The sequence below is a fragment of the Hemicordylus capensis genome, chromosome 4, assembly GCF_027244095.1.
Source record: "Hemicordylus capensis ecotype Gifberg chromosome 4, rHemCap1.1.pri, whole genome shotgun sequence".
NCBI lineage: Eukaryota > Metazoa > Chordata > Lepidosauria > Squamata > Cordylidae > Hemicordylus > Hemicordylus capensis.
The window spans coordinates 133,147,091-133,174,163 of NC_069660.1; the positions used below are offsets into that span (position 1 = coordinate 133,147,091).

Genomic DNA, 27,073 nt, shown 5'->3' on the forward strand with positions numbered 1-27,073 from the left:
GCAACCTGGAACTGGGCCCTTTCTATAGTAGCTCCTGACTTATATCTCTGCAGATATCTGCACTCCCGGCAGATATCTGCAGTTTAGGCTCGCTGTCGGCCTTTAAGAGAACCCTAAAGACTTACTTTTTTGGCCTAGCCTTCGAAGGTTTTTAAATTGTTTTTTAAAGTATTTTAATTGGTTTCAAAGGGTTTTGAATTGTTTTTAAATTGTTTTTGTTGTTTTGAGCACTGTGTTTTGAATTGTGAGTGTTTCTATGTCTTTTTAAAGTTGTTGTACACAACCCAGAGCCTTTGGGTGGGGTGGTTTTTAAATGTTGTTGTTGTTGTTATTGTTATTATTATTATTATTATTAATAATAACAACAACAACAACAACAACAATAATTAAAAATAAAAAACAAGTCAAAAACATACACAAAAACTTAAAAAACAATTTAGATAATTTAAAATCAAACACAGATTAAAACCTAAACATTTAAAAGGCTGAAAAAGCTTGGGTGAAGAGGTGATTGATTGAGTTCAATCATCAAAAGAAGGGTTGTTGCCCTGGATCTTTTAAGGACCTAGCAAGACTAGGTCCTGGGATTGGCAGGCAGTATAAAACCTCTGAGTTAGCCAAGCCCAGTATAAATATAAGAGGCCAGACTTTCATCAGCCTAATCAACAGAGCAATGCATTTAGCTTGCTGTACTGAAGAGGTCTTGTGGTACTGTACTGTACTGGAGAGGAGAGCTGGTCTTGTGGTAGCAAGCATGACTTGTCCCCTTAGCTAAGCAGGGTCTGCCCTGGTTGCATATGAAAGGGAGACTAGAAGTGTGAGCACTAGAAGATATTCCTCTCAGGGGATGGGGCCGCTCTGGGAAGAGCATCTAGGTTCCAAGTTCCCTCCCTGGCATCTCCAAGATAGGGCTGAGAGAGACCCCTGCCTGCAGCCTTGGAGAAGCTGCTGCCAGTCTGTATAGCACTGAGCTAGAAGGACCAATGGTCTGACTCAGTATATGGTAGCTTCCTATGTACTTCAGACTCCAGGCTCCGGTTTAGGCTACTGGCTTCAAGATTGTTAGGCCTTGGATTCAGGTATAGTGGCCCATATCTTTGGCTTGGTCCCCAAACAAATGTGCCAGCAGCTACCAGGAATGTGAGGTTCTGGTATGAAGACTCTCCACATGGTCAGGCCAGTGCATGTGTCAAGCAGTTACAAACATAGCCACATGGAGTCGCTGCTATGAGAAAGTGCTTCTTGCTGGCTTCCTCACACACTCAGTAATATTTAAATAGATCTAAATGGAGTACTGATGGGAAGCATGAAGAGTATGCTTTTTCCCCCTGTACAAGTAGTATGCAATATGCAAATGAGATAAACCATGCCTGCCAGAACATCATGGCCTTTAACCCAAGTGAGACCTAGCTCGGGTGACATTTTACTAGTCATATGCTTGGGGTTTCCCCAACTTCTATCTCTTACCAAGCAATTCAGAAAGCAAGTGGAAAGAGAGCAGGGTTGGCCTGGGAACGGCAATCCAGCTGGCAGGAATGGACTGAAGGAGATGTTTAGAACTGTTTCACACTTTACATGGCATCAGTTTTTGGCAGTTACACCAGCGTTCCCTTCAATAAACACATCAAGTGTGAATGGCAGCATGACACCGGTGTAGCCACAGCAAAAAAAACTGTGCCATAAAGTGTGTGAAGCAGTCCTAAGAAAGGAAAACTAATTCAAAGGACTGGGGAAAATAATCCCTAGACTGGAGTCAGGGGCGTAGCTAGTGTTCGCCCCTCTCCCTGGCGGCCCCTCAGAGTGAGGGAGATAATGAAGAAAACAGGGAGGGGTGGAGCTGGGGGGCCCTCTGGAGCTGGGGGTCCCGTGTTCTTTGAACCCATCTGCTCAATTATAGCTATACCCCTGACTGGAGTGGAGAAACTATGGCATCAGGGATTGTGGCATGGATTCACAGTGAGTATGAATTTGTAGTTAGAAGTAGGGCCTTTTCTGTAGCTGCCCCGAGGCTCTAGAATGAATTCCCTGTTATTGTAAGAGTTTCCCCATCTCTGGCAGATTTTTAAAGAGTGCTCAAGCAGGGGCAGAACTTCAATGGGGCAGACAGGTACAAAAAAGCCATGCCTCCCAGCTTCCCAGAGCCACCTGGCCCTGAGGACCACCTCACTCGTCTTCCCTCCTCCGCTGCCTGGTGTAGCAGTAGCACCGCCCATCCCTAGCGCAGTGCCTGCTGCCGCTTCTCAGCCCCAGCCATGGCTGGAGCACAACTATACACCATCGCAAGGAACAAAGTGGTCAGTGAAGGGGCAACTCACAGCAGAAGGGTGCATGGCACTCCTGCCTCCTACTGCCGCTTTCCAGGCCCAGCCACTTACCTGGCTACAGTGTAGGGCCTGTGGTGGCAGGTCCATAGGAACAAAGGAAGCTGCCATATAGTGAGTCAGACCATTGGTCTATCTAGCACAGTATCGTCTTCACAAACTGGCAGTGGCTTCTCCAAGGTTTCAGGCAGGAGTCTCTCTCAGCCCTATCTTGGAGATGCTGCCAGGGAGAGAACTTGGAACCTTCTGCTCTTCCCAGAGCGGCTCCATCCCCTAAGGGGAGTATCTTACAGTGCTCATCCATCAAGTCTCCCATTCATATCCAACCAGGGTGGACCCTGCTTAGCTAAGGGGACAAGTCATACTTGCTACCACAAGACCAGCTCTCCTCTCCTTTAGAGGAGTTTAGCTTTAGAGTTTGCACCTAGGCCACCTTCAACCTTGATATGCCTTTCATCAGGCCTTTGATCAGTTGTAAGTTGGTTTTTATGTGGTTGTTACTGTTATTTAATTGGTTGTTTTTCATTTTAAACTGTTTTAATGTTTGATTTTAATTCTGGTTTTATCGTTTATTTTGTAAACCACCATGAGACATTTGTATGAGGTCTCATATAAGACAGACAGACAGACAGACAGATATTTAGACAGATAGAGAATGGAACAATACAATACAACTTAACCAGATTTCCATTGTAAGTTAACTGCAATACAATAAGCATATATTATAAGACTTGAATATGAGCTGATGAAGGGAGACTAGAATGTTCCCTCAAGTGATCATTAATGTGAAGTAAAATTATACCTGAAAATGAAGCCTATTATTACCTGTATTTAAGATCCACAGATGCTGAGGTTTAGGCTACCACCTTCAGACATTCACTCCATAATAGTATCACTGGCTGACATCTGGAGAAGTATACCAAGGATGCAGCAAAAGGGTGCTTCCTTGCAGCCAAAATCTTCCCAAGCAGCAGGGCATGTGCATGTGGGCAAGGGGGCCAGTTTTTGCTGATCTCCCCTGCCTCCCTTACTGCTCTTTGACTTCCAGAAACATGCCCCTAAGGATCATGTAGCCCTCAGGGACATATTTCTGGAACGCAATGAGCATAAAAATTGCTTCCCCTCCCCCATGCACCTGCTCCGCTGCTAAGAAAAACTGGTGGAGCTAAGAGCAGGTTCCTGCTGCACCTTCCCAATGCATGTTCTAGATGTCAGCTACTTACTTTAATGAAAATACTCTAGTCCAGCTGGCAAGAAAAATGCCTACACAGTCATCAAACTTGTCTAGGGTATGAAAATACTGCAATTGCTTTGGGCAACAGCTGCAGCCACATTTTTAATAGACTTCCAGATAAACATGCATCATTTTCTTACCCTGTGACCTTTATCACCAGGCAGACCAGGAAGGCCATCAAAACCTCTGTCACCCTAGTGAGAAAACAAACAAACAGACCACAGCTTTAGCAATTCACTGTTGCATTTTGTAATGGTCTTGATAAATTGCAGGTACCCACTGTAAATCTATTTTGCAGGGGGATAGGTTTGCCCTGAGTTTGGCTCTTGCTTAGAGTAACCTGAAAGTCAAATTTGCAACAAAACTAAAAAGCTAGACTGTTCTCTAAGGACAATGAGAAGAGAGAGCCTGTTTAACACCAAAGATAATTTTATTGTAGCATGTTCTGTGTGAGAAGCAATAAAGTGAAACAAACTACAATATGAACTAAAACCACGGGATGTGGTGATGGCCACTAGCTTGGATGGCTTTAAAAGGGGCTTAGACAAATTCATGGAGGACAGGTCTATCAATGGCTACTAGTCTGCTGGCTATAGGCTACCTCCAGCCTCAGAGGCAAGATGCCTCTGTATACCAGTTGTAGGGGAGCAACAGCCGGAGAGGGCATGCCCTCACCTGTTGCTTGTGGGCTTCCCACAGGCATCTGGTGGGTCACTATGTAAGACAGGATGCTGGACTAGATAGGCCTTGGGCCTGATCCAGTAGGGCTGTTCTTATGTTCTAACCAGTAGACGTTTGGGAAACTATTTACCCCAGTGTGGGCAAGACTAAGATCAGCCTAGGATTTAATGCAGTGTGTGTGCACACACATTGCAGCGAACTAGCCATTACTTTTAACGAGTGACTCATGTGTGCCTATCATTTACTTATCCAGCCATTTCTCTGCCCGACATAACACGCAACAAGTTACTCCTGCTTGGAGCATGAATGACTTATAAGTGAGAAGAAAGCTGAATCAGTATATGAGAAGCAAGCATGATGCCCCTTTTAAGAGTAGAGACTATCACACTGTAGTGTGTATACACACCACTCGGAGAATGGGTGGGTGGATGGGAGGGAGAGAGAGAAAAACACACCACTGGACTCTCCCCATGCACAGCTATTCCCATGTGGGAACAGACTGTGCCTGTAGTCTTGATGTCCAGTTATGTAGAGTAGGTTTGAAATCCAGTTGTTTTAAACCTGATTCATACATCAAAAGATAATCCACATGACCTTTCCTGTGGGGCTGGGGAGAGCTAGGGGGGAGGCAGGAGCTTGCCTACCTTCCCCCCAGATGAGTGGTGGCTCTCTCAGGCTCCACTATGCTGCATGCCCACACAAGTGGCACTGCGGCAGAGTCCCGAGCTGGGATTGGGAGGAGGAAGTCCTTCTGCATCCCAGCGTGCTCCACACAAGCACCTGCTCTCAGGATTGCAGCTGCTCCACTCTGAATGGCACTCCTTCCTCCAAAACTCACTGCCAAAAATGCCAACAGGCTGGTGGGAAGCCCAACAACCCAGTGGTGATCACACCCATGATTGACTGCTGAGACTGAATGAACAGACAGTAACCCAGGCAGCTTGTGTGGGAACAACCTCTAAAAGCATTATGAATACCTTAAATTGTAAGAGTGAGGGCTGAATATGACAGAACTGACAACAGCCTTTTCATTACAAGGTGTTGGTATAAAATGATCCATCCTGGACATGCGTACAATCTACAGCTTCAAGTGCAATGATCTGCACAGGAGCACCCAAAGGAGTAACCAGGGTAAGTTGAACCCATGAATGATGAGTGATCCAACTGCCTCCATTTGAAAACCCTGCTCTACATGACTTTATTTAACTAATAATTAGGCCATTAAGAGCAAAGCCACTTAAACTTTGTCATACGATCAATTCATTGCCATTCTTTCCACACACAATCCTGCAAGATCAGTCATATTGTAGACCTGGGATGAAGATCTCCCATTCCTAATTGACACACTTGAAAAATGCTCTAGCACTAAACTACTTTTGACCAATCTTTACTAACCTTTGAACCAGGTTCCCCTGGCATCCCTCTAGCGCCATCTGCACCTGGACGACCCTAGAAGGTAAAAACAAGACAGCACTTTAATACTAAATACAACGTGTCAAACATATGTTTGTTGTCATTCTGAAATTAAACACATGCATTTTACCAAATGTGAGCTGTCTACATCCAATACCTACTCTTTTGCCAGATTTTCCAGGCAGACCAGCTGGACCTTGTATACCTCGAGGGCCCTAAAAATAAACAAGATGTGTTGACTATAACCCGTAAAGATAAATCAACAGCCCTATAAAGACATTCTTATTAATAATCACCTCAAATTGGCCTTTGGAAACTTTGAGTCCCCTTATTAGGAGGTGAATTAGGAGGTGACCGCGGGTGACCGCAGGCTTTTTTTAAACCTCATTTGCAGTATATCACTTTCAAAAAGACAGATAAATCATTTGCAACATTCTTCCAGTAAAACTGGTTTATAAAAGATGAAAAGTCGGGATTTTCAATATATCTTCACAGCAAAACCTCTATGGTGGGATTCCACTAAACTGTAAAAAGTGCCTGCTATGCAGTTTTTAACACATAGCAAAGTATATTACTATATCATATTCTATGAGCTCCCATGCTGAGAAAGCAGCATATCGGATCAGATATTAAGGCACCAGAGCTATGAGGAGGACAAGACTAGAGTCCTCCTGCTAGTACAGGAGCATTATCCCTCAATTTAGGGGGAAAGTCATCAACAGCAGACAATTCTGACATGCAAAAGAACCCTGTAGGGAAGGGTGAATGATAAAACCATGGGCAATTATCATCATGGTCAAATTAATGTCTTATAATTAGAGATGGTGGCAAAGTCTACTAAACTCCGATTTGGGGAATTTGCCACGATTCTTTTGATGTACTTGGATGCAGTCCAAGTACATCCAGACCTCCATCTTTTGTTCTCTCTTATTTTAAATCGTTAAAGAAAATCCCCACTTAATTAATGATGTTTAATCCTCTCAGTGTAAGTTTCATAAGATTACGTATCTGTGACAATATGTCATGCAGTATTCAGGAAGGCAGAGATATCCATAGGGTAAAATTGGAAGGTTTCAAACATTTAATTCTCTGAGACTAAGTAGCAAGAGAAATGGCTGCCATAAACATGTGCTAAGCAAACAAACACTAGTCTTAAAGAATAATTCCCACAACCAGTGGGTTCACTGTGGCCATCTGAAACTGATGCAGCCATTGGCTTCCTAACAGAGCAGCCACAACTCTCAAGGTTAAGAGTTTTGCATGCCACCACAAATGTGTTTTGGTTGGTTGGTTTGTTATTTCTGTGCTGTACTATAAAAAAGAATACTACCTGAGGGCCTGGGTCTCCACCGTCACCTTTGGCACCTGCAGAACCAGGACCACCCTGTAAAACAAAAGCAAAACACACTTTTAGCTGAGCCTAAGTCATGTTTTAGCGGCAAGAAAAAGAATAAATTTTCACTGCTGATTATGATCATTTGGGAGATGTTTATAATTTTTTAAGGATAACTAACAACCTGATCCTGTTTTGATCCTCCTTAGTGGAGCAACTGTCGCTATTCAGTCCTGTTAGCTGTTGCTGGGGTCTCCTTTGTGTTTCCTTTTAGATTGTGATCTCTTTTGGAAGAAGAAGCAATTTTCCCCATAACATTTTATTATTAAAATTGCTGATTGGATGAAAAGCATATAAAATATTTTAATAATAATAGCCCACATGATACAGTATTTACATTACAGAATCCTTTACTAAAATGAATATATTGTTGAGTATTAGCTAGCTAGCTGTTTGGCTGGGAATCCTTTTATTGCAATGGCTGGAACTAGATAACCCCTGAGGTCACTTCCCTTTCTATGATTTTCTATCACAAACCTATACAAATTGTAAACCAATTTGTGGCCTACTAACTGTATATATATGCACATGTGTGCATGCACGCATACACACAGACATCTACCTAGCAGGCAGGAAGAAAAATTTATCGAACACCTAATGAGCCTCTATCTCTATACATGATTGGCAGACTATATTTGGCTTGAGAGTTCAGAAGTTATGTTGGTCTCCTATATCCAAATACACTAGGATGTCATATTATTTACTTGGCTCAAAGGAACAGCACAAAGGCAGAAAGTAATTAAGAGCTGGATTTCCAAAACCACAATCACAGTTGTATTGTGGATGTATCATACTCTCAACTTGGCTTAGGAAGATATTATCTGAATGGATTCTTAGTGGGAAATCTGGATTCTTTGTAGCATATTAAGATGAGTACACAGGTTGGGGCGGGGAATGAAGATTTAAAATATCACAATGCACCACTGTTTGGTCATTGTTCCAAATAAGAACAGCTGGATTTCTACAGCCTCCTAGTGGCTTAAAGATAAAATAGCTAAGGACATAGTTTTCTTACGAAATGTTTTATAAAACCCCTGATTCATATTAAGTCCTAACTGGGGTTACAGTTGTGGCACACTTGCACACTTGCAAATCCCGCTGAAATCAACAGAACATACTTCTAAACAGAAACATGTGTTTGGAATGGAGGTACACATCTATTTAAATGAGCATCTATTTAAATGTAAAACATATTTTACATATTTAAATATGTAAAATAAACATATTTATGTAAAATAAAAACATACTTATTTTATTTGTTCTATTTCTAAGCCTTTCCCTCCACATGATAGTTCTCAGTACTGCAGTTATATGAAACCAGATCTGCATAACTTGTGTCTTACAAAGCTCCACACAGCACATTAGCAATATATGGTAGGGGGCTCAAAGAGTCTCCTGTTTCTTGCCTATCTAAATGGGAGCAAGTGTCAAGTCCCTGAAGTAAAGTCATGAGTGAACCACTATGGTGGGCTGCATTGGCTTGGTGCGTCATGAACAGGGTAAACCTGCTTTGAAATCACTTGCTCCAGAGAAGTCCTGCTAATGTCTTGCTTTGAAAAAGAAAATTATACTCAGCGGAAAGCATCAAGTTATACCTAGATAAATGCAAGGATCGGGGAAGCTGCTGTTTGGAGCTCACTTAGCTAGATGGGACATGAAGTGATGGATGACAGAGTAGCTGCCAGGTTGCGAGACACCTTCCGACACAAGATACCTGAAGGTTTGCTCTGCTATCAGCAGCTGCCCACAAGGTTATCCTGATAGTCTGGAACTGAAGCAATAAAGGGGCACCAGGGAAACAGTTTTGTTTTCCACATTCCAGGAAAGGCTTTTTGTGAGCTGTGGTCTAATAATCAAACTATTTTGGCCAAGGGATATGAACAAGCTTTATTGGGGCAGTGGCAAGGGAAAAGCAATTTACCTCAGTGCTTCATTACACTATCAGCAGAGTATAGATCTTAAAGTAGTATGGCAGCAAAAAAACAAAACCACACACACACCTAATTACCCCACCCCCACCACACACACCACAAACAAACAAAGCAGATTTTCCAAACACTATGTGGTTAAGGAGTAATATCAGGAAAATTACAGCTTCCTCATTCTCCTGAAGCACTAAACTCTGGAAAAAAATTGACATGCATTGAACTAGGAATGACTAGAGCAGGGGTAGGCAACCTTGGACCTTCAGCTGATGTTGAAGTGCAACTCCCATAATACACAGTCACAATTTATGGCTGGGGATGATGGGAGTTGTATTTCAACAACAGCTGGAGAGCAAAGGTTGCCTACCCCTGAACCAGAGGTTCCTAGGGGTTCTTTTGGTAGGCTGGAGGTTTCTGAGATAAGATTTCAGGAGTACCTATAATGGTCTAAGCACCAAATTGTAGTGACAGTACAGAAGACTGAAGGGAATGTAGCAATATGCTGCCCCTTGTGCCTGGAACGCCCTTCCAGAACATCTGTGTAGTACCATCTGTCTCTTGCTTCCTTTAAAACTCCCTAAAGCCCATCTCTTCTGTGAAGCCTTTGCTTAATTGCAACAAATGAACCACAACGAATTCTAAATACAGCTAACTGCACTTGCTCATATTATTCTTTCTAATGCTTGCCCATTCCATCTTCCTCTACTGTCAGCCTTTAGATTGTAAGCACGTGGAAGCAGTGACCTGTCTTTATCTCTTGTGCAGTAAAACGGCATGCATATTCATGGCCCTGTGTAAATACATGAATCAATAAGGTGAGCATGTCTTCCTGACTATGTGGAACAGAGTCTTTAAAAGTCTCCATAATGGAGGATGTCTACCCCAGCTTCTGCACTGTTCACAACACACCATTGAATCAGAAAAAGAGAGCTAAGCTCACACACTAGGGATGTGCACAAAACTGGCTGGCCCGGTTCAGTTCGAGTCTGGACCAGACTCAAACCTGGCCAGAGCAGCACCCCCTCGAAACCCCCCCCCCGCAGTTCGGTTCGGTCTGAGGGTGTGTTTGTTTGTTTGTTTGTTTGTTTGTTTATTTTCTTTTCCCCCAAAGGGGAAGGTCCTTGAGGCAGCAGGGAGGGGGTCCGCAAAGGTACCCCCTCCCCCTGCCTGCCTCCGTACTCATCCCCTCCAGCCCATTTGGCCATTTTTTTTTTTACCATTCGGGCCTCCGTATTTCAGTGCGGTGGCCATTTTGGATGCTGCTGCACATGCGCAAATGGCCTCTGCGAGGCCTCAGGGTCTCGCAGAGGCCATTTGCACATGCATGGCGGCATGGCTGCCACACTGAAATACGGAGGCCTGAACGGGCCGAAAAACTGGCCAAACGGGCCAGAGAGGGTGAGAACGGAGATCAGCGGTGGGGAGGGGGAACCTTTGCGCCCCACCCCCACCCTGCCTCAAGGACCTTCCCCTTATGGGGAAAAGGTTTAAAAAAATTTAAAAAAATTGTGAACTTTGGTCCGAGGCTGGACCGAACAGGGGGTGGCTCGGTTCGATGCCGAGCTGTCAAACCGAACCAGCTCGTCGTCGAAGCTGTTCAACATTGAGCCTGTTTGCACATCCCTACCACACACTCCCTCCTGCCCTCCTTTCACACAATGGAATCCTAGCTTTTAAACCACAATTCCACATGTTGCCCAAACTCAGGGGCTCTGGTTTAATTGCAGTTTATATACCATAATATGAAACCAGGAATTGATCTTGTTTCATATAGGAGAAGTCATTGGTAGGGACTGTTTGTCTGCCTCTGCTCCACCCCTCCAGGTGCCCCTTGCTGGCTATAAATGACCAGGCTACACCAGGGGTGTGAACCTGGGGGGAGCAGGCTGGGAACTCCAGAAGACATGAGGAACACCCCATGTTTTCATCAAGAACCTTTGTATCCTCCTAGATTGGAAGATAGAGCTGAATGATTGAAGAAGCTGGGGACCTGGTTTTTTTTTTTTTTTAATTGAAATAGAGGAGCTGGGAGTTGTTGGACTGGGGAGATGTGTCTGGGTGAGCAAAACAGTGGGGATGTTCTGGGGGTAGTGATCTCACAGGTAGCGGGCAGAGGGAGATATGGTGGTGGGAGTTGGGCAGGCCATTACAGGGGGAAGCGGTCCAGGCAATTGAGACCTGTTCCTTTTTCTGGCTTTTCTCCCAAACCTGTGGCCCCAGGGAGCTCTGAGAACACTCCCTCTAGGATTAGGGTGCTCCTATTGAATGCGAGGTCAGTAAATGGCCAAACATCTTTCAACCATGATCTGATTGTGGGCTGGGTGGTGTACCGACCACCCCACTACCCTTCAGTCTCCCTACTTGAGCTGGAGGGGGTGGTCTCGGAGCTGGCTTTGGGTTCCTCCAAGCTTATAGTCTTGGGGGACTTAAATGTCCATGCTGAGGCCCCCCTTGTAGGAGCAGCTCAGGATTCCATGGCAACCATGGGCCTACCTCCGTTGGTATCAGGCCCTACCCACATGGCAGGACACACTCTGGATCAGGTTTTTGCTGGCCAGGGAATAAATGATCTGGAGGTGGGGGGAGATTGAGGACTCCTTTGTCATGGACAGATCATAATCTTCTGGGGTTTAGTTTGACTGCATTATCTACCCTCTGCAGGGGTGGTGGACCAATTAAAATGGTCTGCCCCCCAAAAGATTATGGATCTGCTCAGTTTCAAGACCGCTCTTGGGGAGTTTCCAGTGTCCAGAGGCAATTCTGTCAAGGCCCCGGTGAATTTCTGGAATGTGGAAACAGCCCAGGTTATAGACATGGTTGTTCCTAAACACGCTCTCTGACCTGGTGAAGGCCGTTCTGCTTCTTGGCTTTCCTTGGAGCTTAGGGCAATGAAACCACTCACTCAGACAATGGCTGGAATGACGCTGGAGGAAGAACCGTGACGAATCTGACCGAACAAGGTCTAGAATTCATTATAGGGACAACTCTGTAGGGGTGGCTAAGAAACGTTTTTTGTCCGCCTCCACTGTATCTGCTCAGTGCAGACCAACAGAGCTGTTCTGTGTAGCAAATACATTGCTCCACACATCTCCCCAGGTAATGCGGAAGGAACCATCTACAGCCCATTGTGATCAGTTTGCATGACACTTTGCATATAAAGTCACTTGCATACGTGCTGATCTGGACTCCAGGATTTTGACAGTTCCGGCAGACATGGCTCAAGCACCATCTGGTCCTATTGTGTTGGATTCTTTTTGGTTAATGCAGCCTGAGGATGTGGACAAGATTCTGGGCAGTGTGCAGGCAACATCTTGATCTCTTGACCCTTGCCCTTCATGGCTAATAAAATCTGCCAGAGAGGGTACAAGGCAGATGGTTGGAGGCTATAATCAATGCCTCATTAACGGAAGGGCAAGCTACTACCATGTCTCATGGAGTCTATATTAAGATCTTTGCTTAAAAAGCCCTCTCTTGATTCTAGACAACTAAAGACCCGTTTCAAACTTTTCCTTCTTGGGCAAGGTGATACAGCAAGGTGATACAGCTGCAGAGGGTTTTGGGTGATATGGATTATCTAGACCCTTTTCAATCTGGCTTCCATCCTGGATATGGGACTGAAACTACCTTGGTCGCTCTAGTGGATGACCTACGCTGGAAGCTTGAGAAAGGGAGTGTGTCCCTGTTGGTTCTGCTGGACCTCTCAGCGGTGTTTGATACCATCGACTATAGTTTCCTTCTGGACTGCATCTTGATTATAGGGATTCGAGGCACTGCTTTGGAGTGGCTTTGGTCCTTTCTTGAGGAAAGGGTCCAAGAAGGGTGGTGCTGGGAGAGTACTGCTCGGCTCCGTGGCCATTGGCCTGTGGGGTCCTGCAGGGTTTGGGTTTGTCCCCCATGCTGTTTAACATCTACATGAAACCACTGGGAGAGGTCATCTGGGGACTTGGACTGAGTTGTTAGTAATATGCAGATGATACTCGGCTCTAGCTCTTCTTGTCACCTTATGCTAGAGAGGCAGTGGACATCCTGAATTGGGGGCTGGAGGCAATGAAGGGTTGGATGTGGGCTAACAAACTGAGACTGAATCTGGGCAAGACAAAGGTACTGTTGGTCAGTAGGAGAGCCAATCAGGATTAGGAGATTCTACCCGTTCTGGATGGGGTTACATTCCCCTTGAATGAGCAAGTATGCAGCTTGGGGATACTGCTGGACCCAGCTCTGCTTTTGGAAGCTCAGGTGGAGATGATGGCTGGGGTGCCTTTGCATGGCAGCAGCTATTGCACCAGCTGCGTCCCTTTCTCGAGAAGGCAGACCCTTAGTCACATCACATGGAGTGTGTTTACTGCAATGTGTTCCACGTGGGGCTGCCTTTGAAGAGTATTTGGAAACTGCAGCTAGTGCAAAATGCAGCAGCTAGGATGTTATCAAGAACTGCCTGCTGGGGCCATATTAGCCCCATTCTGAAAGAGCTACATTGGCTGTCAATCTGTTTCTAGGCCCAATTCAAGGTCCTGGTTTTGACCTTTAAAGCCCTAAACAGTTTGGGCCCTGGATACCTAAGGGACCGCCTGCTCCTAAGGGTTTCTGCCCGCTTGTTGAAGTCATCAGAAGGGGCCATGCTCCATGTGCCAACAATGAGGGAGGTTTGCCTGTCATGTATGCAGGACAGGGCCTTCTCAGTCATTCCCCCAGTCATGCCCTTTGGAATGCTCTCCCAGTGGGCCTCTACTCCCCAGTCTCCATTACAGTTTTTAGAAAGCAAGTAAAATTTTGGTTTTTAGATTAGCATTTTGTTTGCTGCTGCTTTGTATCTTGTGGTTATATTATACATGTTCTTTACACTTTTATTTAGATTTGTGTTCCATTTGAATTCTTATTGTGTAGTTTTTTATGGTTTTATTCCATTTTAATTCTTATTGTGTAGTTTATGGTTTTATGTTTTTAAGTGTTTTGTAAACCACCTTGAGGTTATTTTTATGAAGGTGGTATAAAAATTTAACAATCAATCAATCGATCAATCAATAAAATATATTGGGTTTTAAGGCACAGTTAAACCATAACTCCCAGGTTCAGATAACATGCAGACCCATGGTTTAAACTAACCAGGATTCCCTTGCCATGACTCTGCCCTAACTAAGGAGCAAAGGGGAGTGAGTAGCTTGGTGCTCCTTCAGCTTGTGTTCCCAATCCAACAAACCATGGTTGCTATCATCTGAACTGAGGAAGTGATTAACGAGCCCTCTTCCTATGTCTTGGTTCTGTTGTTCCTAATCAGGAGGAGACTGGGGACTATGTTAAGGGCCTAGTGGGAAAGCCCAAGTGGCTGGATTGAGTAACTGGGCCATCAGTGGCCCCTATTTGAAGTCCTTCATTTGGTTGTATGTACCTCATGTATTTCATTGTTGTTCATGCCCTTCCATTCACTGAGTTCCCTCAGAGGAGAACTGAATTACAACTGTGGCATGATGCTGGCCAACCTGCTTCTGCCAGCATCAGAAACTAAATATATCCTTCCATTCTGAATGCTATACTTCCTCTTGACCCTTCTGTCTATGTATGTTTTTTAAAATGTAATTATGGAGGTCTCTCAGGAAACTACCGGCTATGTGCAAAGCCTGTAATCTTGGTTGTGCTAACTATCATTTTATATTGTTGTAAATACACTTGGATAGCTTTTAAAGAGATAGTAACTGCTTAACTGCAGCATTTAAGTGAATCATTTGATTATCTCTGTCAGCACAGTATCAGTTTTGCAAAAAAGGAAACCTTCATTAGGAGAAAATTGCTCAGGTGATTTAGCAGCTACAGAGCTGGCATCCTGCTTTTGTCATAACTTGAGTAAAGTTCTTTTCAAATCTCAAACCTACTGTTCTGTAAATCTGTAGAAGTCTGTAATTTTGCTCCACTTGTTATGCAAACTAGATATTCAGCTGAGACCTTCTGTTTTTAAGCTCCACATTGACATCAGCATCCTTCACATTTGTGAATGAACATAGGTAAAATCTCCACCATTATGACCAATGGGTGGAGTGGAAAGAGTGACTTGTATAACACAGGGAAAATAAGAGTACAATGCACTTCTGTGCACTCAGTGCACGGAGAGATGACATTCACTTACTATGAGTTACTTAAGCTCTTTCTACGATCAAGTGGGAAGAGGATCCGACTTGAGAGGATCCCACTTGATCAATTGGGAGCCAGGCGGATCACGGAGGTTCTCACATGCAGCAAAATCCAGGCTGGGCTTCCCTAGCCCAGTTTTCACTGCTTGTGAGAATAGCTTCAAGGTTCTCTCTGGCTGGTATTAAAATCCAAATCGGAAAACAACAGGCCCATAATGCTAGCCTTGTATTAGAGCCAAAGCTGCTGTGCAACTTAAAATGCAGCCCTGGTGGTGTAGTGCAATGGGGCTAATACGCAATGACTTAAAACCACTTCCAAGCAATTGCACAATGCTCCTTCCATTGGAAACAATGAAAAGAGCACTGCATGACTGCCCAGATGCACTTTTAAGTCATTGCATAGCAGCCCCATCACACTACAACATCAGGGCTGCCCTTCAAGTTGTGCAGCAGCCCCAGCAGGTCCCTAGAGTTGATGGAGGGCTGCCCGTCATGTCAGCCAGTATTAATTAATACAGAGTCACCTATCTTTCACTGAGTTCAATGGACCATATTTACTGGTATGTGTGTTTGGGATTATTGCTGCAGAGTTAAATTCTACCTAGATTTATGGAGAGATATCCTGGATTTAACCACCCTTAGCCAAACTAACGATGCTGAAAATAGTATAAGACAACTTTGGGCCATAATTGTTTCTTAACAACCTACCACAGGACCTGGTCTTCCAGTGAGTCCCATAGGCCCAGGCGGCCCCCGCATGGCAATCTGTGAATTAAAAATACAATACAATTCAGCATAAAGTACATGTTTATTACATACTGCTGACATCATCCTCCAGTGGGAACAACTTCAACCCATGAAAAGATTGAGGCTATTCTCACGACCGCTGGGAAGCGGGCTAAGGGAGCCCAGCCCACTTTCCAGTGGTCGTGGGAACCACCGGGCTCTTGGGCGAGCCTGGTGGCTAGCCCATCTAAATAACCACAAGGTTAATGGAGCAAGCACTCCGCTAACCCCATTTTCATGATCGTAAGTTGCTGTGGCACAGCTCTGCATCACAGCAACTCACGGGGAGATCCCCGACTGGGAGGCTGCAGCAAGCCTCCTGGCATCAGGGGCCTCCCCAGAATGCTGGGACTTGCAGGGGCCAGGCGGCCCCTGATCCCCGCAGCCCCAACCAGCTCCGTGACAGAGTCGGTTATTCTGTGGGTGGCCAATCCAGCCACCCAGGAAGGGCTGTATGATCGTCTGCGGGGAGAGCAGGCCAAGCCCACTCTCCCCACCAAACCGCATCTGGCTCTCCACACTCTTCATGTGGAGAGCCTCATTGTGATTCCCACAGCCATTTGTTTGCCATGGGGGGAATGATAAGGGAAATACACACACCAAAGTTGTTACAGAACACGTTCAGCAGCTTGTTGAGGAAGTGAGGATATACATGCAGAGGAGGACACAGTCCTGAAGCAAAATCATATAACTTGAGTACAATCCTCGGAATCTGAGTTTATTTAAAATTTTAGCCCGTATGATTCATTCATTCATTTTCATGTTTGTCTCACTCTTCGTCCAGGGAAAATACAAGGGAGTTCAACTCATTTTATTGCCAGAACAACCCTGCCATGTAAATGAGACTAAAAGATAGCTATTTCCCCAGGGCTCACCCAACAATCTTCATGGCTGAGCAAGGATGTGAATCCTCGTCTCTCTGGTCTAAAGACTACAGCACACTGGCTTTAGCACATTGTCACAGAGAAAATGTGGAATAACTGTTGCCATGTTCTGCTGGAACTCAGAAAACAGAAACAGTCCAAGCAGAGATTCACACTCAAAGAGGATGCCTATTCACCACCGACAGCCCCATGCCCATTCTTAACATGTTACATTCTTACCCTGGCTTGCTGAAGAATAGCTTGTGCTTGAGCCTCCTGAGCTGAGATTGCTGGGCCCTTCTCACCACCTCCGCCACCAAAGCGGAACTGTATAGATGGATAGAATGGAGGGGGGTTTTTTTTAAGGCAGGGGGAGGAAATAAAACATGTTAGAAATAGGCCCTCATTGCCAACAGTAACCAGCATGTTTAGATAAAAGCATGGTCTCTTCTCTTTGTTGTAAATTTGTATATGTTGATATATCTCACATTCTTCTTAATGATAAAACATTTTTAAAGAAAGACTTTAACATAAACAGTTTTGGTTTTTTTTTAAAAAAGACTTAGTTCTAACGATGGGTGAGATTTTCCTGTCTGTATAAATAATGAGCTGTCCTGAAATAAGCGACTTTATACCGAATGCACTGAAGAGATACAAGCAGCAAGAACAGGAACTGACCCATGAATACTGGGGGGGAGAGCATGAGAAAGTGAGGTGGCAGTGGAGGAGAAAGTCGGGTGTGGGGTAAGATTGGTCATAGAGGGCTTTATGCTAGAAGAACTAGAATCTGAGTGGTATTAGATACTTATGACTGCCACTGTAACCCATTTGTGCCTGGGGCTAGAATCTGATTAAACTTGGCCAATGACGTAGTAAATAAGCTCATGAATAAAGTAAAAAAATTCCAGTTGGGAGGTGGAGGTGCTTAGGGCCTCCACTGGTCTGCTCTTTCACATTCCACACTTAAAACAAGCTGAGAAGCCACTGCTGCAACCAGGCTCGGACTGGCCCACCAGGCAGCAGGGCAAATTCAGCAGCCAGGCAGGCAGGAATCTCAGCAGCCAGGGAGGCTGTTGCTGCTGCTCCCTCTGGCTCTGCAAAAGCCAGTCTCAAAAGAGACTGTAAGAGTCAGTGGCTCTCTGCAAGAGCCAGTTGATCGAGATAGACTCATGGAGGGGGTGGGGACACCGGGCTTCCCTTTCTTCTCCCTGCTGCTCTGATCAGTCTGCTGAGCTCTGTGCTCTCAAGATGCGGGGGAGAGGGTGCTGGCCAAGGCTCCCTTCCCTTTCAGGTTTCCCTTCCTTCTCCCTGCTCTGTCTGTTGTCCTCAACTCGGGCAAGCACTGATACGTGCATCTCTAGGTGCAGTACAGAGTTAATACACAGAGTAAAAACAATCAAAATCTCACAAGATATATAAAAACAATCTCATAAAATTTAAAAAAAACCATCAAATTAAATAGTTTGAAATTAATGTCAGTTAAAAGCCTGAGAAAACAGGAGCATCTTGAGGGTCTTCTTAAAAGCAAACAGAGAGGGAAAGTAAATATCTTAGTCCTTCCTCCAACCCCGTTTTATGCAAACTGCTCTGAGAACTTCTCTTGTTAACAAATGGTCTATCTATATAAGTATCACTAATCAACTGCTCCTCAAGCCTCTTCAGCGATCAATCGGAAAGGGTGGGAATGCTGAACTTCAATTAGCAGTTATTTTAGCTGGATTAGCCCGGGTGAAACCTTCACATCTCTGCCTGCTCTCAAATCAGTGCTCTTGCTCTAAGGATTGGGTGTGTCGCTCACACCTGATCCGAAGCGGCTTATTCGCAAATAAGTCCCATGGTGTTGAAAAATGGGACCTGTTCACTGTAAGTGTGCACGTGCTACATTGCTGAGCAGAGCTGCTTGGCTATCGAGCCATTGGACTTAGGAACATAGGAAGCTGCCATATACTGAGTCAGACCATTGGTCTATCTAGCTCAGTATTGTCTTCACAGACTGGCAGTGGGGCTTGTTTCCGAGTAAATGTGTTTAGGATTGCAGAATTTGCAGTTAGGGAGTTCTTGTGTGGAGTGGTTCCACCGTGCCCGGAAACCCCCTGTTGGACCTCCTGAACCTCAATTTGGAGAAGCGCTGTCTGCTAAGACCCAAGGTAAGGGAGCCACTCTCAAGCCGCTGGTTAGTGACTGGGAAGACACTGAGCCTGGGTGCTTGTTTGCTTTGCTCCCCCAAAGCATCTTGTAAGGATGCAATAAACGCTGGCTACTGCACTCGCTTTGAGCATTCTGGACAGCCCACCTAAATCAAGCAGGAGCCCATTTATGTTCAGCTCCAGACCAGGATGATGCCTGAGAAGATAAAGTAGAAGAAACTGCTTTCCTCCTGGTAGAGCTCTTGTGCTGGGAGGCAAGCAGAAATAAAGTACAGCACTCATTTGAATCTCTAGAGTGGGACAAGTTCCTCTAGTTAGATTTCTGCTTCCTACATAGCATAGGAGCCCTGCTAGAAAAATGGCTGGCAATCCTAGGCAGCAAAGAAAATGTCCCGAATCGGTGGTGGTAGATGTATGCAGATGAAGATGGGGCTTGCTTTTAGTAGGTTGGTTAGGATCTTTTGTATGGAAATAATCTTTGGATCTTCTTCGGCCCAAGGTATTTAAGAGAAGGCCTTCTCTGGGGACAGGGATCCATCTTATTTATTTAAAATTAAGTCTCAGACTTGTAAATTGTATTCTTCCCCCACCTACCCACCCACAGCTGCTCTGCTCCCTGAGAAGTGAAATATACAGGTTACTTTATGAATGGATGAATTTACTGTAAAGAGCACCACTGCAGCTAGACTAACTTTTATTCAAAGCAAAAATAAGACCATTGCACCTCTAAGCTGGTTATAATCTAGGTGGTTTATTTTACAGCAAAGGAGCAAAAACTGGTCATTAGCCCAACAAGCTCTCTTTGTATCTTCCCTGCAATGCAAATATTAGATCTGCATTTCAGAGAACTTATAAAAATATGTTAAATATAAATTTCTCTTCTGCTTTCTGCCTGGTATTAACATGGAACATAGCAAGTGGCCTTATACTGAGACCATTGGTTCTTCTAGCTCAATACTGTCTGCACTGACTGGCAGCAGCTTTCCAAGGTTTTCAGACACCAGTTAAGAACAGCAGGTAGCCTTTGTGATACTCTTGGTAGTTTGGAGTAAAGCCCTCAGGGGGGTGGTTATGAGCAGAATATGATGGCTTATGGGCAGAGCCCAGCAATCTTTGGAATTCATTGGCTTCATCATATTCCAGTACTGATTACCTGATATTACATGGTCATACTGGTCAGACCAATCAAATACTGCCTGCTAGCCAGCAAACCTAAACGCAGCAAGCATGCATCAACATCACTCTGGCTACCACAAGAATGCTTCTCAAGATCAAAGCCCTGCGATCATGTTTGTCTGCAGAACAGATGTGGGGCAACAGTTATTGGACTGGAAGATCCGTGATACCTTAGGCTTTAGGAGTGCTTTAGTAATGAATGTTTTACTTTGCAGTTGAAAATCCAGGATGTCATAGCCTGATGAGGTCCAAATGTGCCTTGAAGCATGGACATGGATCCCTCACTTTCTTTCCAATTCCATCAGACATGCCCTAATTTTAACTGTCCATTGTGTGGTGGGGATGTCAAATCTTGAATGTACTAGAATCAATAGGAATTTAATTTTGTCTGTCACTTAATACTGGATCTCCTTTGACTGTTGCTACAGGTTTCCTGATGAACACACTTAAATCAGGAGCACAGCAAAGCTACCTCCTCTCTTTCCTGCTTGCCTTCTAGGCTATCTAGTCCAATCAAACAAAAGTGTATAGACAGAAGAGGAAACAGCAGAGCTGGCATCAGGCTATGACATCCTGGATTTTCAACTGCAAAGTAAAACATTCATTACTAAAGCACTCCTAAAGCCTAAGGTATTGCTATTAAACCTTTCTTTTTAATTTGATTGGCATGTAGCAGTATATTGAGAAATGAATAAAAAATAGATATTGTCCCATGGCTTAAAGACAATTAAGGCTGTAGGCATAGTTCCAATGATGGTCCTCCCTGCCCTCACCCTATGCTTGGATCACTACTGTTATCTGACTCCTGAATGTTTACTTTGTGCTCACCTGTCTAGCAGTAGATGACATTAAGCAAAAATATCAGTGGTAATCATTCTACATGAATATTCCAATATTCCAAGGGAGTTCGTAAAGCACAGTAAGACTTACCGGCAACATTAACATAGTACCTGGGGGTCCAGCTAAGCCATCAGCACCTGGAAGACCAGCACGTCCTGGTGGACCCTAGGAGAGGTGAAAAAGCAGGATGCCATAGGATTAAGAGAAATTTATTCAAAACTGCTTGCTAATTGTAGGACATATATCACTGAATGCAACATTTTGCATATGCAAAGCAGGTACTGAACTATATTTTTTCATTATAGTTTTAAAATTGCTGCATTTTTAATCCTAATTTAACATTAAATTAAAACAGTTGAGTTGCCAGGTAGAAAACAGGAGCAGCACCATATGCTGAACTCTAGAGAACAGGCAATGGAATGGATTTCATATTTCCTCAAGAAACTCTTGTTCTGCAATCCTCAGTCATCATTATCATGATCCATCCATAGAATGCTAAAATATGTGTCCTCATCCCAAAACAGGCACTTTGGGGATTTTTCCATTTTTCTTACTTAGAAATGTTTATATACACAATGGAGATGGCGGGGGGATTTAGTTGCCCAAATTCCTCCACTTTATATATAAATCTTGCTCCATTATATATACACACACACACATACATACACACACACACACACACACACACACACACACACAGAGTTGTACCCATGGCTAATCCCGTATGCGGCAGCTCTCATGAGAGTTCGCAAGCAAAAGCACCATGGTGATTGGCCAGTGGAGATTCCATATGCAGATGGGGGGAGGAGTCTGTGAGAGCAGAAGCATCATGGTGATTTGGCAGTGGGGATTCCATATGCAGATAGGGATGAGGAGCCTGTGATGGTTAAGGTCAGTTGGAATGCAACTGTTACTGGTCGGAAGATGTTCTTGATTGTAGAAGAGAGGAATAACTCAGCAAGGGAGAGGGAAAGAGAGAGAGAGAGAGAGAGAGAGAGAGAGAAGAGAGGAGAAGAAAGACAGGGGAAGAGCAAGTAGAGGAGAAAGAGAGAAAAAGAATGGAGAGGCAGAGAGAAAGAAGGGAAGGCGAGGGAAGGGCCTGAGCCTGTCAGTGGCCTGAGGGGAACAAGCAGCCATGGCAGAGCCAAGTGGAAGCAAGGAAGGGCCCAGTCAACCACTGCTGCTGTTTGAGGCTACCGAGGCCATTGGCGGAGGGAGGCAGGCAGGCAAGGGACAGGCCCAAACCTGTCAGTGGCCTGAAGGGAATGAGTGGCCATGGCAGTGGTAGCAGTGCTGAAGGGCCCGGTCAACTGCTGCTGCTCCTCCTGTGGAGAGGAGCAGGAGCGGGGCTTGGGTGAGGAGGCCTCTGGGGATAGGGGGCTCCAGCTTGGCTAATAGGTGCCACAATGCTGCAGCCACGACCAAGAGAGGTGAGGGGGATGGAAGTAACCGGATGGAAGAGGAGCAGGAGTGTGGCTCTGGTGAGGCTGGAGAGATCTCTGCAGTGAGGGGGGCTGTGGCAGGGGGTGAGGGGAGCAATCAAGTACTAGCACGCAGATGCTCTGCATGGGTCAAGCTAGTATATCAATAAATCATTCCCAACATCTCTGAGATTGGACCACTAGTGATGTTTGAAAGTAACCTGTGGAAATACGAGAAAGTCCCAGGGTTAATCACTGGCACTGTCAAGCACAGTTTTCTGTGCTCTTCCCTGCAGCTCCTCAGCAGAGTCCTCCTCCCTGGCCTCCTCTCTTCTACTCACAGGAGCTCCTAGCTGACCTCTCTTTTTCCCCCTTTCCAACCTAAGATGGAAAACAAAAAACCCAGTGCAGCAAGGTAGTTCTTCCCAAAACTGATAAGAGGTGGGCGGGGGAGGAACATCAGGGAGAGGAAAAGGAGGTTTACACAAAGAGCTGGAGCGCATTTCTTTTGTGGAGGGGAAAACTGTTCTCCCAAGACTGATTAAGCTGTTGTGGAGAAAGGGAGTTGCCAAGAAAATCTCAAGTAGTTTTTATGTAGAGAAAGACTGTGTAAAGACAGTACTGTGTAAACACAATCTAATTTTAAGACAGATTTCTTCTAGACCATGTTCAGGCACAAATGAAGCCTTGTCTTGGTGGGATGAGTACACAGAATAAAGAGCCTGCTCATGGCAAAAGATGCAGCAGAGGGGAGGACAAATGTGGGAGGAGAGCAATTTGAAGTGTGAAGAGCTACTGGATAGGAGTTGGGGGAAACCATGAATGGAATTTGGGGGAAGGGAGTCTATGCTATATCATTAGGATCCTATGCTTGCTAGTAGGGAGATGGGAAGCAGCGTTTAATGTGTAGAAAGATATGTGGAATCTGCATTATGTAAGAAAGCAACATTATCTGTCCCATAAGCCCTTCTTCTTAATTCTATGCAGAGAAGAGCAGGCTGCATTTTCTTGGTGGAAAGGGGAAGGTACTACATGTGCTCAGAGGCATTTTTACTATATTCTCCACAGGCTTGTAAGAATGATGTTTGGTTAGCAAATCCAAGTACTGTTTGTGAAACCCTGCAGATTGCCTCTGATTTTCTGGACTAGAGTAAATCGCCCTTTATTCTGCTTCCCATTATACTAAATGACCTTGGATATATGGCAATATACAATTGCATCCACGGCATCTGAGTAGCCCAAGACCTTCAGGACATGAGCTGAGACATTTCTACACATCTCCAATAAGTCCCATCAGGTCATCCAGTGAAGATGAGAGTGGCAGAGAGGGGCTCATTTGCAGACTGAAGGCTACAGTAAGATCTCAGGCCTCAAAGCCCTGGTTGCACAGGTATACCCTACAGAGCCTAATGCTATCCAGGGCCTTTCTAGAGTAGCTTTAAAAGATGGAGCAACCTAAACCCTTGACTCTGTCATCAGAACAAGTTTTCCCCCTAGATTTCAGGGCAACTCTACTATATCCAGTATACACTGTAATAATCCAGTGTATTGCACTGGAATAATCCAGTGTATTGTTGGTGTTTTATTGCTGTGCTATAGAGAGTGTGTTGACTTATGGGATCTGTGTGTGGTTTGGGAGTTGTACAGCCAGAGAAAGAACACTGTTGTCCAAGGTTGTTAAGACTGCTGAGAAGTCCAAGGTTGTCCAAGGTTGTTAAGACTGCGGAGAAAATAATTGGGTGTACTCTTCCTACCTTAGATCAAATCTATGCCACTAGGTGTTATAATAAAGCTGTAGAGATAGCGCAGGATCCCACGCACCCTGGAAATGATCTCTTTCAGCTTCTGCCTTCGAGAAGGAGGTATAGGGTCTTAAAGACCAGGACCAGCCGCTTGAGAAGTAGTTTCTATCCAAAAGCGGTCTCAGCTTTGAACGCAGCAAAACACAGCTTCTGAGGGGTTTTTTGTATTTAGTTTTTAGAGTTTTTTAGTGGGTTTTTAGTGGGTTGATGGGAGGGGGGCGTATGGGTATATGTTTAGATTATTCTTGTTAGGTCCTGTAGTAGTGGTTGTAGATTCTTTTCAATCTCGTTGTTCTGCACAGGACAATGACAATAAAGATTTATCGATCTATCTGTCTATCTATCTGTCTATCTATCTATCTATCTATCTATCTATCTATCTATCTATCTATCTATCTATCTATCCATTATAGCGAGACTGCTGCTGTAAGACATCAAAGCAGGATGGACTTGCTGCACTTTTAAGCACAGATCTGCATTTCAATAGGAAAGGGATATTGGTTTCATAAACCACAACCAGATATTACAATTATAGCCACCCAATCAGCACATTATGTGTTCTCATGCTCACTAATAACCTGCACATTGACTTACCCTATCACCAGGGTCACCAGGAGGACCAGTGGGACCTTGTGTGCCTGAGGGACCCATAAGTCCCTATGAAAAAAGACAACATTAATTGGTTATGCTGAATAACTTTCTACAGTAGTGGTTTCAAGTACTACCATTTTTGGATCAAAGACAGACAACATGTTTTCTGTGGAAGCTTGTTACCAGTTTCTCAAAAGAAACAAGAATACATAGCTATGTAAACAAAAGGATTTTCAGAAGTGCCATTCTCTTCCCATTAAAAAATGATGTATCACAAGTATCTTCATTAAATGAACCAAGTCACCATGAAAACTATCAACCATCAACATGAATTCTGAAAAACAATAAAAGTAAAATTAAGAATTATATACTTACAGGTGGTCCTGGAGGTCCTGGGGGTCCTTCAATAAGCATCCCCTATGAAAAAACACATAATCTTGATTGAGGCGAGGTTAAAAAATAAAGAATACAGTATAATAACAACAACAACTGGGCACAGAGCATCTGCACCTCTAGTTCTCTTCTCTGCTTCCTTCTCCTCCCACCCCGCCACCACTTTCCTCTCCCCGCCCCTGCCTCTTTCCTTTTCCCTGCCCTGGCCTCCACTTCCCTCTCTCCCCGCCTGCTGGCCTCCGCTTTCCTTTTCCCTGCCCCGGATGCAGCTTTCCTCCCCTTCCCCCAGCCGCCACTTTCCTGGGCCTGCCAGTTGGCCTGTGCCTTATCTTCTCTGCCACCGCTTTCCTTTCCCTCTCCCAGCAGCTCACTCACAAACTCTTGTGAGAGCTGCCACACATGGGATTAGCGACAGGTATGCCTAAGATATATATATGATACAATAGTAGTAGTAGTAGTAGTAGTAGTAGTAGTAGTAGTAATAAATAAATAAATAAATTTAAAAAAAAACTTTGTTTGTTGTGATGAAGCCAGGCAAGCATTACTGGGGAGGCTATTCCATGAGTAACTGTGGCCAAACTCTCTCTATCCAGGTAAGATCACAGTTGGCATATCAGCCAGAATTGATAAAAACCTGCAACCTTGTAGAAGCCGCTGCCAGTCTGTGAAGACAATACTGAACTAGATAGACCAATGGTCTGACTCAGTATACGGCAGCTTCCTATGTTCCTATGTTCCATAAACAGGATGCAAACACCGAAAAGGCCCTCTCCCTAGTAGCCACCCACCTGACCTCATTTGGCAGGCACACTCAGAGCAGCGTCTCCGAAAAAGATCTTAAGGTACAAGTTGGAACATATAGCCCCTGGTGGCGCAGTGGTAAAACTGCCGCCCTGTAACCAGAAGGTTACAAGTTCAATCCTGACCAGGGGCTCAAGGTTGACTCAGCCTTCCATCCTTCCGAGGTCGGTAAAATGAGTACCCAGAATGTTGGGGGCAATATGCTAAATCATTGTAAACCGCTTAGAGTGCTTCGGCTATAAAGCGGTATATAAATGTAAGTGCTATTGCTATTGCTATATAGGGCAAGGCACTCTCTCAGGTAACCCGTGCCCAAGCCAAAGTGCTGGCTTTAAAGGTTAAAACCAGCACTTTGAATGACCTGGAAATGGACTAGGAGCCAGTGCAGTTGAGGAAGCACTGGCGTAATATGATCAAAATGTCCAGTCCTAGTTAACAAGCTTGCATCCCTATTTTGTACCAGATGCAGCTTCCAGGCCATTTTCAAAGGCAGCCCCATGCACAATGCATTGCAGTAATCTAAGCAGAGCATGAGTAACTGTGGCCAAATTCTCTCAGGTAAGGTCACAGTTGGCATATCAGCCATTGCTGATAAAAGGCACTCCAAGCCACAGAGACCATTTGAGTCTCTAGCGTCAATGCTGGATGCAACGCCACTCAACGAGACAGTATTATTACTATAGCATAATATATACTTTCTCTTCTACAAATACTTTCATATTTGGCACTCGTTGCAGATTTCCACAATCATTTGAGAGTACTTTTCTTCGCACAGGCACCTGCATTTAACTGCAATTCCTTTTTTGCAACACATCAAATTCCTGGTTTTGATAGAACTATGATTCAGAAAGCATTATTAACAAGCTCAACTAAGGCAAAGTATTTCATTTCAGGAGTGACTCATACAATTATCTGCCACAGATAGATCTATCTCCCATTCATGGTGACATTTGGGAAGGCGGGAGCTGCATCAGACTTCATATGGAGGGGGTGAACTGTATGTCTGCAAGCTATTATTTGTTCTGGTTCATATGTTATTCATCCCAATGAGCTTGCCTATGGAAGCAAGTGGAGATGCTGACGGGCTCAGATCACAGCTAGACTTGTATGGAAATGCTGGTTTTATGTACTGGAATTTACACAGTATAATGGACATGTGGCCAA

The 27,073-nt window shown here is 44.5% G+C and overlaps 1 protein-coding gene across 5 annotated transcripts in view; it reads right to left on the reverse strand.

The window, feature by feature from the left end:
- Positions 1 to 27,073, reverse strand: part of COL11A1 (collagen type XI alpha 1 chain) — a 382,842-nt gene that overhangs the window by 204,835 nt on the left and 150,934 nt on the right. For all 5 annotated transcript variants that reach the window (XR_008306906.1, XM_053249173.1, XM_053249172.1 and 2 more), the window contains 9 exons: positions 25,091 to 25,132; positions 24,719 to 24,781; positions 20,992 to 21,066; positions 16,979 to 17,065; positions 15,798 to 15,854; positions 6,980 to 7,033; positions 5,811 to 5,864; positions 5,632 to 5,685; positions 3,696 to 3,749 (listed from right to left, as the gene is read on the reverse strand). Coding sequence is in view for 4 of the 5 variants with exons in the window: in XM_053249173.1 (XP_053105148.1) it covers positions 3,696 to 3,749; positions 5,632 to 5,685; positions 5,811 to 5,864; positions 6,980 to 7,033; positions 15,798 to 15,854; positions 16,979 to 17,065; positions 20,992 to 21,066; positions 24,719 to 24,781; positions 25,091 to 25,132 (540 nt within the window). In the remaining variant the exon portion in view is untranslated. The remainder of the gene's footprint in view (positions 1 to 3,695; positions 3,750 to 5,631; positions 5,686 to 5,810; positions 5,865 to 6,979; positions 7,034 to 15,797; positions 15,855 to 16,978; positions 17,066 to 20,991; positions 21,067 to 24,718; positions 24,782 to 25,090; positions 25,133 to 27,073) is intronic.